This window comes from Sphaerodactylus townsendi, linkage group LG10, assembly GCF_021028975.2.
Source record: "Sphaerodactylus townsendi isolate TG3544 linkage group LG10, MPM_Stown_v2.3, whole genome shotgun sequence".
Lineage (NCBI taxonomy): Eukaryota > Metazoa > Chordata > Lepidosauria > Squamata > Sphaerodactylidae > Sphaerodactylus > Sphaerodactylus townsendi.
Genome location: NC_059434.1, coordinates 59,385,933 through 59,401,770, shown reverse-complemented (window position 1 = coordinate 59,401,770; position 15,838 = coordinate 59,385,933). Strand labels below are relative to the sequence as shown.

The following is a 15,838-nucleotide window of genomic DNA, read 5'->3' as shown; positions in this document are numbered from 1 at the left end:
TATAAAGTGTTACCCCTCAGCCCCAATTTTCATAGCTGATTTTGGAATCATCCAGTCATCCCAGCCTCTGGGATGGTCACTGGTATCTCTGCCCCCCAATCTCTGCTGTTTGGACCTTGCCCTGACCTTCCTTCCTCCTGGTGAGTTTGAACTAATGATAGCACTTCTTTGCCTCCACAGACACCCTTCCTCTTCCCTTGCTCTTCTTCAGGACAGCCCTGAATGTCTCATTTTCTTTTATAAGTTTATTTTCCTATTAGGTAAGCAGCAATTTTAAATAAAGGTTTTGGTGTGTTATTTATGGTATTGCATTTCCATTCTGTAATTTTCATTACTGCTACACCTTATTGCACATATTAATTTAGCTTCTTTTTTCTGTTTGTAAAATAAAAACCTTGGTTGTTTACGAGCCTTATTCTTCTTGTTTTTCTGAATGTTGATCTAAATCTGGACCTTGGTATGTGTAGGCTGAACATCCTAAGTATGCAGGTACCCAAAGTACACATGTTTATTCTATGTAAATGCTTTGTTTATTCTTCATAACTTCGGGACCACGTTACCCCATATGTCCCTACTTGGCCTCTGCGCTCCACCAATTTCCTGGCCCCTCAATGATGCGGCTGGCCTCCACTTGGGCCAGGGCCTTTATCGCCCTGGCCCCTGCCTGGTGGAACACTCTTCCTCCAGCTGTCTGGGCCCTGCGGGATCTTGGTGAATTCTGCAGGGCCTGTAAGACTGAGTTGTTCCACCAGGCCTTTGGAGTGACCAGTCACTGACTGCAATGCCCCATTTTATTCTCCTTATGTTCGGGTCCCTTTAACATCCATGGGACCCACTGTTCCCCCATCCTTGGGGGGATTTTAATAAGGGTTTTATCGCTGGACACCGTTTTATTGTATTGACCGCTGTATTTTAATTTTAATTTAATGGGTTTTATTTATATCTTGTTGAGATGTTATGTTGTACACCACCCAGAGCCCTTCGGAGGTAGGGCAGTCTATAAAACCCAATAATAAATAAAATAAGTAAGCAAGGGGAATACCTTTTCACATTATGACCCTGACATACATATACCAGTTTGGGTAGCAGTGTGAAAAGCTATATTTCCCTGAAGAGGGACTCAAACGTGATGTTAAAAAAATCTATTCTGTTTTCTGTGTGAGTCAATAATTCATTGCCTCTGCATGATTTTCATAGAGCTAAGAAAATTCAGATACATGTGTGTGTGTTTTTAAAAAGACACTAACCTTTGTCTTAATCTTTTGTGACTGTCATTTGAGGAAGCAGGAAAAAGGGAAAATACCTAAGCCACATACAATACCTGGGAACGGCTGGAAAACACAGAGTGAATGTCTAAACATTGCAGCAAATTACAGAACAAATATATATATATAAAAAATCACAGGAGAAAACAGATGTTACAAAAGAGGGTGTTAGATGACCTTTAGAAGTGTGGAATTGAGAAACAAGAAACAGAAAAGTTACATAGGTTGCACAATTTTCACACTATTCCAATTGATTTATTTTTCCTCACAGTGTACTTGCAGAATATGGCATTCCTGGTTGTGAAATGTTGATTTTTGAGTGTTTCAGCTTTGTGAAGTAGAAGTAATGACAGGAAGTATTGCTGGGGATTGTGCTGTTCTATTAATGCCACATGGGACCAACGTTATCCAGGATTCAGAGTAAGGGTGAAATAGCCCACAGTTCCTGCAGCTAAGACAAGGAGGGCCAAACATCTGATGTGGAAAACCTTGTTGCTCTGGCAGTGCTTGGACTTCCCTGGCCTGTTAACAAAATTAAAATTAAAAAAAGACACACTTGGTAGTATTTTAGAGTTAATCCAGGTGGCATATTACAATGATCACTCATATTGTAGTGTGCAACCAGGAATTTATGGTAACAGACTGGGTAGAGTGCTGGATTCTCAGAGGAAATATGGCAAGTCTACAATGCAGGCTCCACAACTTTACAATTCTCACTAGCAGAAGTTGCAATACTAAACTAATGCTAATATGTCTAATGCCTGAAGTAAGGACTGTCTGGGTGATTCCCCAAACTTGAATGAAAGTTAAGTAATGGGGAAAAAGGCAATAAAATCTATTACTACTTTGAATTCATTTGGTTGATTACAACAGCCTTGAATTTGTAACCACTAAACAGTTCCTGCTGTATATAAGTGTATAATAAGATTGCTTAAAACAGAAAGAAAGCAGACATTCTTGGCATTTTTAAATTTGGGACTCGGTATCATGCTCTGCATAGTGCACAGAATCACATCACAAGCAAAACTTTGCCTGCAGTCCTTGTAACAAAAGTAAAATGAGTTTAACTAGATTGGAACTGAATTAAGCCCTAGACAGATCTACATTTCATATTCATACCAATGTTTAAAAAGTAATTTGAACTTGGGCACACACCTATATGGACACACACCTGTTGCTTTACTTGCTTCTCAAGGAATTCTTTTTCTTCCTGGAAGTCTTTAAGCTGTGAGAGCAAAAAATCATTATGATGAGCTAAACATGTAATCTGCATGTCTCAGATTTATCAAGAACAAATAATGCACACTCCATGGTACAGCACATAACTAGTAGCAGTGGTTGTTTGCACAGATAGAAACATGTATACTCACCTTTTCATTAATTATCACGGTTACATATCAAGGGTGTATTTCATTGTATAGTATCATATCTTCCGGCTGTGCATTTGTGAAGGTCAGAATGACAAGGAAGCATGGATCGAATTCTCAAATACAACTATCATTTTTATTATTAACATTTTTATTCCATCCTTCAGCCAAGGAGTTCAGGATGGTAAACACAAGCCTTGCACTCCTATTTTATCCTTCCAACAATGCAGTAAAGCAGGCTAGCTTAAAGTGTGTTATTGGTACCAGTGAGCTTTATGGCTGAGAAGGAATTTGAATCCAGGTCTTCACAGTCATTGTTCAGTTCTTTAACCACTACAACACACATTGACTTCCCACAATGATAACTCTATGAACTTCTAGGACCAGGAGTAATGAGTTCAAGATGAAGGAAAAGATATTCCACCTAAGCATCAGGAAAAAATTCCTGACAGTAAGGGCTGTTCAACAGTAGAATGCACTATCCTGGAGTGTGGTGGAGTCTCCTTCTTTGGAGGTTTTTAAAGAGAGGTTGGATGGCCATCTGTCAGGAGTGCTTTGATTGTGTGTTCCTGCATTGCAGGGAGTTGGACTTGATGGCCCTTTGAGTCTCTTCCAACTCTATGATTCTATTATTCTCACAGTGATATGGATATACAGAAACACATACACCAGCATGCTATAATATGTGTATACAGTCTGATATGTGATATGCATAAACAGCATTCCAGTATGCTATTGAAAAGCAGACCAGGCAGAATTCCAGAATTACTGAAATCAAGAACTCTCATGCCCTCTAGTGGAAACTTGTTTGAAATAATTGAAATAATAAGGGGAACTTGAAATATCTGACAAGATAGATTGTATTTCAAACAAAACAATAATTTTTATGAGGGAAATAGTTTGGGTAAAATGAGCAGAATATCTCCTCCTTGCTAATTCCAAAGCATATATTAATGAAAAGACATTGATTGTTACAAAGTTATACCATTTATTCCCTGAATGCTATCCCTATTTCAGAAAATGTCAATATTTATTCTCAAATAGCAGTGGGTAAAACAATCTGTTTTCACACTCAGTGAACTCAACTCTAATTCTGTGTCCTCTGCACAATGATATGAATTTTCATTTATCATCTTTTTCAGGAATCTACTGGGAATACTTTAGGTTTACGTTTAGGATATCCTTGTTAACTGAATTAGTCAATGAGTCATATACTATTTATCTGAGTTAAACACCAAACAAGTTAAGAGAGTTTTTGAATAAAAGTCCTACTTTCATTCTTTGACCTACTACCATTCCTTGTTCTTTTCAAATAAATCCTACTCTTATGGCATGGGTGTAACTCCGAAATATTCTTTTGTGGTGAGACAGACTGGTTTATTAACATATTAAAACTAGGCTTGGTAAATACCCTAAACTCAGTGAACCAAACTTCAGTGAAAATTCAGTGAACCAAACTTCACCAAACTTGGGTGGTATCATCAGGACTGGGTGATAGCCTGAAATTTTGGTGCTGATAGCTTTAAAAAAGCACTCCCTGCAGTCCAAAATGCAAAAAACCACCAAAAATACCTCCCACCCAGCCCGAATACCTTGCATTCGGATTCGTTCATATTTGGGCAGGACATATTCGGACAATTTTTGTCCAAATATGCCCGAATTTGCCCAGATTCGGGCTGGATCTGATATTTGTTTAATCCAAATCTCCAACCCTAATTAAGACAGCATTCCTATGCAGGTCTATCCAGAATCAGTCAGTTATTCAATACCCCCAGGAATATTTCTCAGATTGCTCGGTTATAGTGTAATCCTAAAGATTCCATGGGCTTCAATTGATTTAGAAATATATAACTCTGTTCAGAATTGCTAAGCAAATCTGAAAGAAGAGATGGCAAAGGAGCTTTTAGTACTCTTATAGCCCCATCCAAAGGGAACAAATCCACCCATGGGCTTAGAGGATTTGCCCTCCATGAGCACTTGACTCAGTGGAGAAGTGATTTTTGCTGCCCTCTCTGGTGCCAGGATGTGGCACGGAACATGGCATCAGTGTTCCAATGTTTCACTGCTGCCTGCATAGTGAGGGTGAGCCAGGGACATAACTGGAGGGGGGAGCCAAAAGTAGTTCGCTTCTTCCCAGCAATTTACCATCTTACGTTGGCAGACGGAACTTTAGACTGATGGCACCTAAAAACGTGAAGCCCGATGGGTGGCTTCTCAGTGGTGGGGAGGATTTTTGCTTTGCAAGCCTCCCCACACCACCAAGAAGCCCCTATGGGTGTGGCGGGGCACTATGGCTGTGGTGCTGTGGCTGGCCACCAGGCCTCTTGGATGGGGTTGCTCGTCACTGATTGCTCCATCTATTTTATCTGGAAAAGAATTCAAATTATTCATGTCTCCATAAACAGCATTACATCAGAATGATTTCATCCCAGGTGGTGATCTCTCATAAACTCAGCGTCAATTAACAGAAGCCAGAAAGTCTTCGTTTGCCTGGAATGTAAGCAAAATGAACATTGTTCGCAATGATACCTTCATATCAACTCATACCTGAGAATTTAGTTTCTTCAACTGAGACTGTGCTCTTTTGTTAACTCTCTGAAGTGCTTCTTTCTCTTCATTAAGTTTTTCTCTATCAGATCTTTCCTTTTTAAAATCTTCTTCATATATCTGAACCTACAATTGGGAGTTGATGCATTAGTTTTTAATGGCAGCAACTAATTAGTTCCAAAATGTAATTAATAGAAATGTACAGTGGAATTCTATAAAAGTATATTCCTGTATCCTTTGGGGAAATATTTGCAACAATAAAATAGGCAAGTGGTTACCTGACACAACTCTTGGCAATTTGGTCAGATTGCACATTTACTTGCTATATGCTGACTATGTCATGTTACTTATGTGCTTTAGCCTGAATCTGGTCCAATGGCAGGTGGAGGGAGGGGGTTCTGCTGATCTCCCCATTGCTGTACTTCTGCTAAGAAGTGCTTGAGGAATGGAAGTATTTCTTGTAATAAAAATGTACAGTCTAACATTGTAAGTGAAAAATTGAAGCTCCTGAATGAAGAAAACTCCACTAGCCCTCATATGCTCATCAATCTCCGTTCCATTTCAGTTTTTGAGATGGTTGGATGCTAAGTATGGACGGGAAATCAAAAGCATGAAAGGAGAGCAAATCAGAGGTTTTTTAAAGATACCTTTTTGAGATAACGAGGAACATGCATCAGAAGACGATTTTCTTTCCAATACAATCAGTTTTCCTTTCCGATGAGAAAATGACTGAGGCCTGCTTGAAAGGCTTCTTCCAGAACATGACATCTGACTACCTCTGGATTAAAAATAGGGGAGGCTACTCTTGGGAAATCTTGGCCAGCTTGCATTGAAGCAATCTTAGTGGCAGCCTGGCTTATGGGCTTCTTTGCCTACACACTTGACAGCCCTTCATCTATGTGCAACTAACAACAATACTCCAGGACTCGGATCTTATGAACAGGTTCTGTGTGCATTCTACACAACTTCTGATATGGAGTGTGCTTCCTCTTGCCCTAGCAATTCCATTTGCATTAGATCAGTGCTTGCCAGTGAGCCACTGCAGAGATGGAAGAGCCAGCAAAAGACGAAGCATGCTTTGGGCAGAGGCGGTCTAACACATGCGCAAACCATTCATAGGTCCCACCCTAAATATCTGTATAGCATTCAATGGCAGCCCAGGTTAAGCATTTACATAATTTAATAGATATGTGCCCTGGGAATTAAAAAACTGCAACTTGTGACTGCAGCTTTGTGTCTGCAGAAATTCTTTTTCTTTCTTTGGCTGTTTCTGCAAAGCCAAGGGAGAGAGCCTGCATCGGCATTGATCATGCCAATGCAGGCTCTGGGGCCGTTTGCACAAACGGCCCCATGGGATGTGCAGCTGTTGGAGCAGGCTCTGCACAGCTGCATATTCCCCTCCCCGGCCCCAAACGTCTCCGTACCTTCTGCAGGCAGCCGTCGCTCTGCTGTCGCTCTGAGGAGGCTAGGGGACACACCCCCATGGCCAGAGCGACGGATGCAGCTACAGAGGCCAGGGGGTGTGTCTCCTGGCCTCCTCAGAGCGACAGCAGAGCAACGGCTGCCAGCAGGAAGTAAGGAGGCGTTTGGGGCTGGGGAGGGGGAGGGGGATACACCGGCTTCCACCCGCTGCCGTTCGCATGGCAGTGGATGGAAGCCAGCGTTTGCAGGAAAACTTGCTCCCCAAGTGAGTTTTGAAAACACCATTTTGGCAGGCACAGAGTCCTGCTGCATGGATTTGGCAGCGGCGCTTGTGCGAAGGGTCCCTGCCAAAACAGTGTTTTACCGGGCTGAAGCCGTTGCTTTCAGCCTGTGCAGAAACCGCCTTTCTTTCTTTCTTTCTTTCTTTCTTTCTTTCTTTCTTTCTTTCTTTCTTTCTTTCTTTCTTTCTTTCTTTCTTTCTTTCTTTCTTTCTTTCTTTCTATTCATGTGAGCCTTTACACTTCAGAGGAAAAGGAATTAATCTCTGCATCACTTTCTCTGAAGCCAGTTCCTATCCCCAGCACTCAACAAATATTTCACAGCTATTCTTTTTACTGACCAGCAGCATATAAGTAGCCAGATAGACTTAAGTTGAACCAACTTGACTTATTTCTCATTGCAGAGTTGTATTAATGTTCAGTTTCACTGAAACCTATTCTAAAAGTTCTCAAAGAATTCTACTTGATATGCTCAAAATATCTTCTGACAACAAACATGAAACACACAACTCTGGATTTTCATGCCATGATGGTCGCAAGGTCAGAAACTTGTTCTGAAATTAAGAGTCCAGTTATAATGGCAAACATAACTTCAATATTTAGCATTTCAAGCATGAAGTTCACTGGGAATGGACTCTGAGAATAATACTGGGAGACTTAGTAGAAGAATGGCAGATCTTTTCTTCAGAGCTACACCAGTTGCAGTGTAATTGACTGACAGAGGGTGGGGAATTTCAGTAATCTACTACTGGCTCTCTGAAAGAATTGTCATCCCTTTATGGCATTCATTATTCCTGAGGTCAAGAACAAAAAAGGGGTGATAATTTATATTAGATGTTTAGGAAATTTTGTTCAGCTAGCATGTATTTCTTTCTTCGTTCTCATGATTGATAGTCTTTTTAGTTCTGTGTGGGAAAGAAACCCTTTATACTCAAGGCTAGCTTTCTGCCAGTTTCTAGGTTTTGGAGGAATTCTCCTGCAACCTATATTCTTGGACAAACCACCTCCAAACACAAACCATAAGAAAAAAAGGGGGGTAGTGACCAGGACAAATGCCAACATTTTCCTTTTTATAGTCTGCTACCAACCCTTGAGGCCGTCTTAACTTATGAAGATGGTTCAGAAAATGAATGAAGCCATTACTTAAAGTCTTCCTAACTTGGAATTGGAACCTTCTGTTCTCCAGTGTGCACTGTGAATTCCATAGTGCACATAAAACCAGAGAAACATATTTAAAAAGAAAAAGATTTAAGTGTCCTCAGAAGAATTTGTGAAAGGGAGTGGGAATGATATACTAGGTTTTATTATGTGTACAATCCATTACGGTACAATCAAATTCAAGTTTCTACCCTTCTGCATGTGGCATGCATTATGTGACAGAGTAAAATCTGGTTCAGTCCTTCAAACGTGACAGAAACAAGTATTTTAGTTCAGGAGTCTCCCTATCATATACATTTGTGTTTCAACAGCTGATTCTAACAGTGATCAGAATGACAGACTCAACATTTGAGGTTAACTGGGAAGTACCGTTCTTTTAAACTGAAGTTCTACTATAAAAGGAAATCTGAGGAGTACATCTTTTCCTGAAGTTCAGCACTGTTTAACAGATTAAATCAATTCTCTGCTCCAAAGACATTAGAGCTACTATAAATAGCCTGAGGACACTTCATGTACTTTTTAGTTTATCTTCTCTACTCTTTGGCTTAATGAACTACATCTTATAAGATAAGATCTTGAAATAACAAGATTCTGTGTACTGAAGTGGTTAGAGTATGGGACTAGGGTTTGTGAGACCCAGTGTGCCCAGGAAGCTTCCTGAGTGACCAGGGGCATAACTATAGAAAATGGTGCCCAGGGCAAACACTGAAATTATGCCCCAACAGCCTTGACACCCCTCCACCCACTCAGATTCCATTGTTCCAGCATGGGCTCCACAGCCCTTCCTCAGGAAGTACCAAGAGAATAGCTGTGAGGAAAACAGGCCAAAATCAAACTACCTCCTCCAAAGGTGGGACACACAGAAGATCTCAGTAGAACATCATAGCCCTTCAGGGAAGAGCGGTTTATTAAGTTGAATGAACAAACAAACAAACAAACAAATAAATAGATCATGATCATCATCTTTTTTTCTGGCCCTGAGCTGTAGTAACAAGCCATAATGGCACGATTTTCTTGCGCACTATACTTCTTTCTTTTGGATCATTGGTCCATTTGTAGCCCATTTGTCGATGCATGCCCAGGGACCCCAGCATGCGATGCAGCCCTTGTTAACCCGTGAAACGACCAATGCAGTATGGAATAATTTTTCATTTGTATCACCATATCTTATGGGTTGGTGGACACTTTTAGACTTGTTTCTTAGTTGAGACGTGTCTGGCTTGGTAGCCCCATCTGGAAGTATACACTACCTCCAGAATAGTTCTCAACTTCATCAAAGCACGCAAGCCCCTTCCCCACGACAAGGGGGTGCAAAAAGATTGCCCAGACTGAGTACAAACAGAGACACAACTCAGTGGCCAAGATGATCCACTGGAATTTATGCAAGAATTACAACTTAAGAACAGCTAAGAACTGGTCGGAACATTGTCTGGAGAAAGTAATGGAAAATGAGAAGGTCAAGATCCTGTGGGATTTTTGAAACACAATACACCAGACATCACTGTGATCGAGGACAGGAAAGTGACTATCATCAACATAGCAGAACCCAGTGACAGCAGGATCATTGAAAAAGAACACAAGAAGGTCACTAGATACTACAATTTCAAAATCGAGCTTTAGCATCTATGGCACAAACCAGCTGAAGTCGTCCCAGTGGTAATCGGCACCCTAGGTGACATCCTGAAAACACTAGGGCAGCACTTGAAACATCTTAGAATTGACAAAATTAACATCTGTCAAATTCAGTCCTGCTGGGATCCGCACGAATACTACACTGATACATTACAACTTCCTAGGCCTCTGGGTGAGGCTCAAATTGTAATGAAGGCCAACAACCAGCTAAAGATCTGGCAGCTGTGAAATCAATAATAATAATAATAATAATAATAATAATAATAATAATAATAATAATAATGTGATAGAGAAGAAACATGTTTGGATCATCGATGTTGCTGTGCCAGTTGACAGCAGGGTAGAGGACAAAGAGCTGGAAAAGATCACAAAATACAAGGACCTACAAATTGAAGTTGAACGATTGTGGCAAAAAAGAACAACAGTAATCCCACTAGTAGTCGGTGCTCTAGGAGGAATCCCAAGAAATCTTGAAAAACATCTGGAAAGCCTAAACTTGGACAGAACATCAGTCCACATGCTGCAGAAAGCAGCACTTCTAGGAACTGCACATATTCTACGCAAATACCTCTAATATCCTAGGTCCTTGGGAAGGACTAATAATAATAATAATAATAATAATAATAATAATAATAATAATAATAGAATAATAATAATAATAATAATGAATAGTTGCTAGGATGGTTCATACAAACACCAGGCCTCTTGCTGAGGCTTTCAATTTTTAAATTTAAAAAAAAGTTTAAAAGATAGTACATATACTTGTATGTTTAAAGTGGCATCAAGTCTAAGCTGATTCATGCCAACCCCAACCCCAGCAAGGGACTTTCAAGGCAAATAAAAGGCAGAGGTGGTTTGCCATTGTCATCCTCTGCAAGGTCTTTTTTGGTGATTACAACTACTGACTCTGCTTAGTTTCCAAAATCTGATGAGGTCAGGTTATACCATGCTGCCTTCCCTCCCAGACATTTAGATATGAAACTATAAAATGAACTGCACAAACATAATTTTATCCAGTTGCTGTTCAACAGATAATAGAAAAGAAGCTACAAGATAATTTTGAAGTCTGTTCCTGAGCTTGTTGACCTCTTAAGTGCTAGTTCATACACCAATTTCAGAGCCTTCTTTTCCTTTCCTTCTTTCTTCTGGCAAATGCCTAGTCAAAATTAGAAGCAGAAGTGCTGATTTGCTGCAGCTATTTAACAAAAATGAAAAAGAGCAAAGTGGTGGTGGTGGTGGAGTTGGTGTTAGTGATGGGGAGGATGGATGGAGTCACACCACATGGCACAAACAAAAAATTTTCACCCCCTCATGGAAGACAAAGTCAGAGTGGCTATGTAGTATGGCCCTGGCCAGAACATTGACTCGAATGGGTCCTAGGGATCATCTAAAGAACTGCCTATTCTCATGTGAACCTAACCAGCCACTCTAGTTAAATTCAGCTCATCATCTGGGAGTCAGTGTGTGGCAACTCAAGGGACTTCCTGGTTGTGTCGCCAAAACTTTGGAATTCCCTTTTGGGGAATTTAGCATAAAGCAGCTTCATGGAAAGCATTGCCAGCTCAATCTGAGCTCTTTGTTTTTCAGACAACACTTAACTCATAAGCTTTTATGGTTTTCCTCACAAATGAATTCTGCAGGAAATACAGCTGTAAGTATTGCCTTGGCACATATTTGCATGAAATATACATGTGTTTTCTGCTTGCAATATTACACATGGAAAATTTAAAATTGTAGATCATACTGCATTGATAATATGCACTAGAATACTTTTGAAAGAAAAGTGTAGCCTGCTTAAAAGTTGGTATGAAACAGAAGAATACTAATTAACTGCTGGTGGGCATCAGGTGTTTCTAGCTTCTATCCTTACAATAAGAGTTCTGAGCCCATGGACACGGAACATTATTGTCATTTTTCTTCCTTTCTGTTACAGAACAAATAAAAGAGATTTTACCCTTGAGATTAAATAAGTCACTACATTATTGCTTAGGTTAATATTCAATTCATTCATACCTGTTGTCTGAGAACTTCTATTTGCATCCTCATCTCATCCTGTGTACAATTCCTGTTTAATTCATACACATTAGGGGCATGCGAAGATACTTTATGGTTGTTCAAGGCATCCAGAAGGGCCTATATCAATAAAATACAGACATTATACTTCATATTCCTCATATAAAAAGCATTCTTTAAGTACCTTTATCTTACTTTAAGCCCTGTAAAATAAAAATAGTGTAATATCAGTCATGTCTTTATAGTAATAAAACTTGCAGGATTCAGAGACACCTTAAGTGGGAAATGAAGTTCCAAGGGAAGAATACTAAGATGGGGAAACTTATTCCCCCCCCCCCCAGCAGCTAAATTCTTGATTGACCAAATGTTTCAGGCAACAGTCCCCTCTGATCCATACTAGAGCTCCACTCATTCTCATCCATAGCACACAGCCCTTTTATCCACTTTAGTGGTGTGCTGAATGCACTCTTACATCCAAAAGCATGATCTGGCCACAGTTATTTATGCTGTCATCATATTCAGTAGGATGACTTCAGTGCACTTTGTGCAAGTATACCCTTGAAGGCTTGAAAACGTTATTCTGTCCAATATGCAAAACTAGATTGCTGGCTGGCATAGAATACTACAAATGTAATTATTATTTTTTTATTCTTGAAACATGTCCAACTAAAAAGCAGTGAAACAAGCATGCTATGAATACTAACAATGCAGAATATGAATAATTAACTTTAACATGATCCTCAAGTATGCCATGCAAATCAAAATGTATAGTCCATCTGATTCACCATTTGTTTCCAAACAGAGTTAAGATAATTTAAAGACTTTGTTTTTAAATAAGACATCAATTTAATCACACAAAATGTATCTTTAAACTAATCTAGCCACACCTTTTTATTTAGAAGTGAATTCTAAACGTCTGGTATACGAGCAGTTGTTACTGCCTGGAGGACCAGTTCTTGAAGAGAAGATGGAATACATACAACAAAATTTAACAATAACCATTCTAGTGTACAAGCCAATAGCCTATAGATATGAAATGCTTGCTACTATTACTTTCTAATATTTTAGTTTGAAAATACTCACAAACATATAGTTGATAAGTTTAGGTTAGTAGCTATATCCAGTGGTGGGATCCAAAAAATTTAATAACAGGTTCCGATGGTGGTGGGATTCAAACAGTGGCACCGCCACACACACAACCACCTCCAGTCACTATTGGGCAGGGAAGTTGCTTTAGTAACCCCTTCTCGGCACTCAGAAAAAATTAGTAACCACTTCTAGAGAATTGGTTAGAACTGGTTGGATCCCACCTCTGTCTATATATATAAACGCGAAATACCACTGACTGACTCATCAACAGAACAAAAAAACCACCGAAGCCACACACATGAAATTTGGCACACCTGTTCCTTATGTATTCCAGGTGCTCACTAAGAAAGGATTTCCCAAAATATTCACTTTCACTTGATTTATTACCTATTTACTGTTTTCCGGCCATTGGCACGAACATTCTAAGGGCAAACCAACCACTCAGTCCACAGACATGCTGCATGAACATTCTAAGGGTGACAGTTCAACACCACCAGCTTCATGTCCTTCACCAACTGCACTCTACCACCGCTCTCCACAACGCATGTGAACCTATTTGAAAACAAACCCATCAGTCCACAGACAGGCTGTGAGAAAATATGCTGCATGTCACCCCAAAGTTCATAAACAGGCTGCAAAAAAGTATGCTGAATGTCACCCCGAAGTTAACAGACAGGCTGTGAAAAAGTACTCCTCCATCCACCCTCACGTCAACTACACCGCTACAGCCAAATACTATCAAAACAGATTACAAACCACATTATCACCTTGGACTACTAAACATTTGTTGGGTTTTGCATATGGACATCAGATTTATTACTGTGGAGACAAGTTTATTGCTCTCGGCCTCCAATCACCCTGTGCTTGGTGTCGTGTTCTGAAGTGGTGGGATGAGTCCCCAGGAATCTGCTGCAGTGGCAGTTCAGTCCAACTCCCTGCCCTTCAACCCTACCCTGAACTTCTTCACAGCATTCTTACTCATCAGCATCCAATGGCAGAACACTTCCTTTCTGCATCCTGAAAATAAATGGCTGCTTCCACATGACGTCTTTTGGAGCCCACCAGGTGAAAGAGAGCAATAACACATTGCATTATAAAAAGACAACTACATGGGGGGTGGGGGGGGGGGGGGGTGGGGGGGGGGGGGGGTGGGGGGGGGGGGGGGTGGGGGGGGGGGGGGGTGGGGGGGGGGGGGGGTGGGGGGGGGGGGGGGTGGGGGGGGGGGGGGGTGGGGGGGGGGGGGGGTGGGGGGGGGGGGGGGTGGGGGGGGGGGGGGGTGGGGGGGGGGGGGGGTGGGGGGGGGGGGGGGTGGGGGGGGGGGGGGGTGGGGGGGGGGGGGGGTGGGGGGGGGGGGGGGTGGGGGGGGGGGGGGGTGGGGGGGGGGGGGGGTGGGGGGGGGGGGGGGTGGGGGGGGGGGGGGGTGGGGGGGGGGGGGGGTGGGGGGGGGGGGGGGTGGGGGGGGGGGGGGGTGGGGGGGGGGGGGGGTGGGGGGGGGGGGGGGTGGGGGGGGGGGGGGGTGGGGGGGGGGGGGGGTGGGGGGGGGGGGGGGTGGGGGGGGGGGGGGGTGGGGGGGGGGGGGGGTGGGGGGGGGGGGGGGTGGGGGGGGGGGGGGGTGGGGGGGGGGGGGGGTGGGGGGGGGGGGGGGTGGGGGGGGGGGGGGGTGGGGGGGGGGGGGGGTGGGGGGGGGGGGGGGTGGGGGGGGGGGGGGGTGGGGGGGGGGGGGGGTGGGGGGGGGGGGGGGTGGGGGGGGGGGGGGGTGGGGGGGGGGGGGGGTGGGGGGGGGGGGGGGTGGGGGGGGGGGGGGGTGGGGGGGGGGGGGGGTGGGGGGGGGGGGGGGTGGGGGGGGGGGGGGGTGGGGGGGGGGGGGGGTGGGGGGGGGGGGGGGTGGGGGGGGGGGGGGGTGGGGGGGGGGGGGGGTGGGGGGGGGGGGGGGTGGGGGGGGGGGGGGGTGGGGGGGGGGGGGGGTGGGGGGGGGGGGGGGTGGGGGGGGGGGGGGGTGGGGGGGGGGGGGGGTGGGGGGGGGGGGGGGTGGGGGGGGGGGGGGGTGGGGGGGGGGGGGGGTGGGGGGGGGGGGGGGTGGGGGGGGGGGGGGGTGGGGGGGGGGGGGGGTGGGGGGGGGGGGGGGTGGGGGGGGGGGGGGGTGGGGGGGGGGGGGGGTGGGGGGGGGGGGGGGTGGGGGGGGGGGGGGGTGGGGGGGGGGGGGGGTGGGGGGGGGGGGGGGTGGGGGGGGGGGGGGGTGGGGGGGGGGGGGGGTGGGGGGGGGGGGGGGTGGGGGGGGGGGGGGGTGGGGGGGGGGGGGGGTGGGGGGGGGGGGGGGTGGGGGGGGGGGGGGGTGGGGGGGGGGGGGGGTGGGGGGGGGGGGGGGTGGGGGGGGGGGGGGGTGGGGGGGGGGGGGGGTGGGGGGGGGGGGGGGTGGGGGGGGGGGGGGGTGGGGGGGGGGGGGGGTGGGGGGGGGGGGGGGTGGGGGGGGGGGGGGGTGGGGGGGGGGGGGGGTGGGGGGGGGGGGGGGTGGGGGGGGGGGGGGGTGGGGGGGGGGGGGGGTGGGGGGGGGGGGGGGTGGGGGGGGGGGGGGGTGGGGGGGGGGGGGGGTGGGGGGGGGGGGGGGTGGGGGGGGGGGGGGGTGGGGGGGGGGGGGGGTGGGGGGGGGGGGGGGTGGGGGGGGGGGGGGGTGGGGGGGGGGGGGGGTGGGGGGGGGGGGGGGTGGGGGGGGGGGGGGGTGGGGGGGGGGGGGGGTGGGGGGGGGGGGGGGTGGGGGGGGGGGGGGGTGGGGGGGGGGGGGGGTGGGGGGGGGGGGGGGTGGGGGGGGGGGGGGGTGGGGGGGGGGGGGGGTGGGGGGGGGGGGGGGTGGGGGGGGGGGGGGGTGGGGGGGGGGGGGGGTGGGGGGGGGGGGGGGTGGGGGGGGGGGGGGGTGGGGGGGGGGGGGGGTGGGGGGGGGGGGGGGTGGGGGGGGGGGGGGGTGGGGGGGGGGGGGGGTGGGGGGGGGGGGGGGTGGGGGGGGGGGGGGGTGGGGGGGGGGGGGGGTGGGGGGGGGGGGGGGTGGGGGGGGGGGGGGGTGGGGGGGGGGGGG

General features: G+C 46.7%; 1 protein-coding gene across 1 annotated transcript in view; it reads right to left on the bottom strand.

Moving 5' to 3' along the window:
• Positions 1-1,541: 1,541 nt before the first annotated feature.
• Positions 1,542-15,838, bottom strand: part of TNIP3 (TNFAIP3 interacting protein 3) — a 66,021-nt gene continuing 51,724 nt past the window's right edge. Inside the window, exons 9-12 of the mRNA XM_048508743.1 lie at positions 11,683-11,802; positions 5,180-5,305; positions 2,437-2,490; positions 1,542-1,787 (exon numbers count right to left, since the gene is read on the bottom strand). Coding sequence (XP_048364700.1) covers positions 1,590-1,787; positions 2,437-2,490; positions 5,180-5,305; positions 11,683-11,802 — 498 coding nt within the window. The 3' untranslated portion in view covers positions 1,542-1,589. The remainder of the gene's footprint in view (positions 1,788-2,436; positions 2,491-5,179; positions 5,306-11,682; positions 11,803-15,838) is intronic.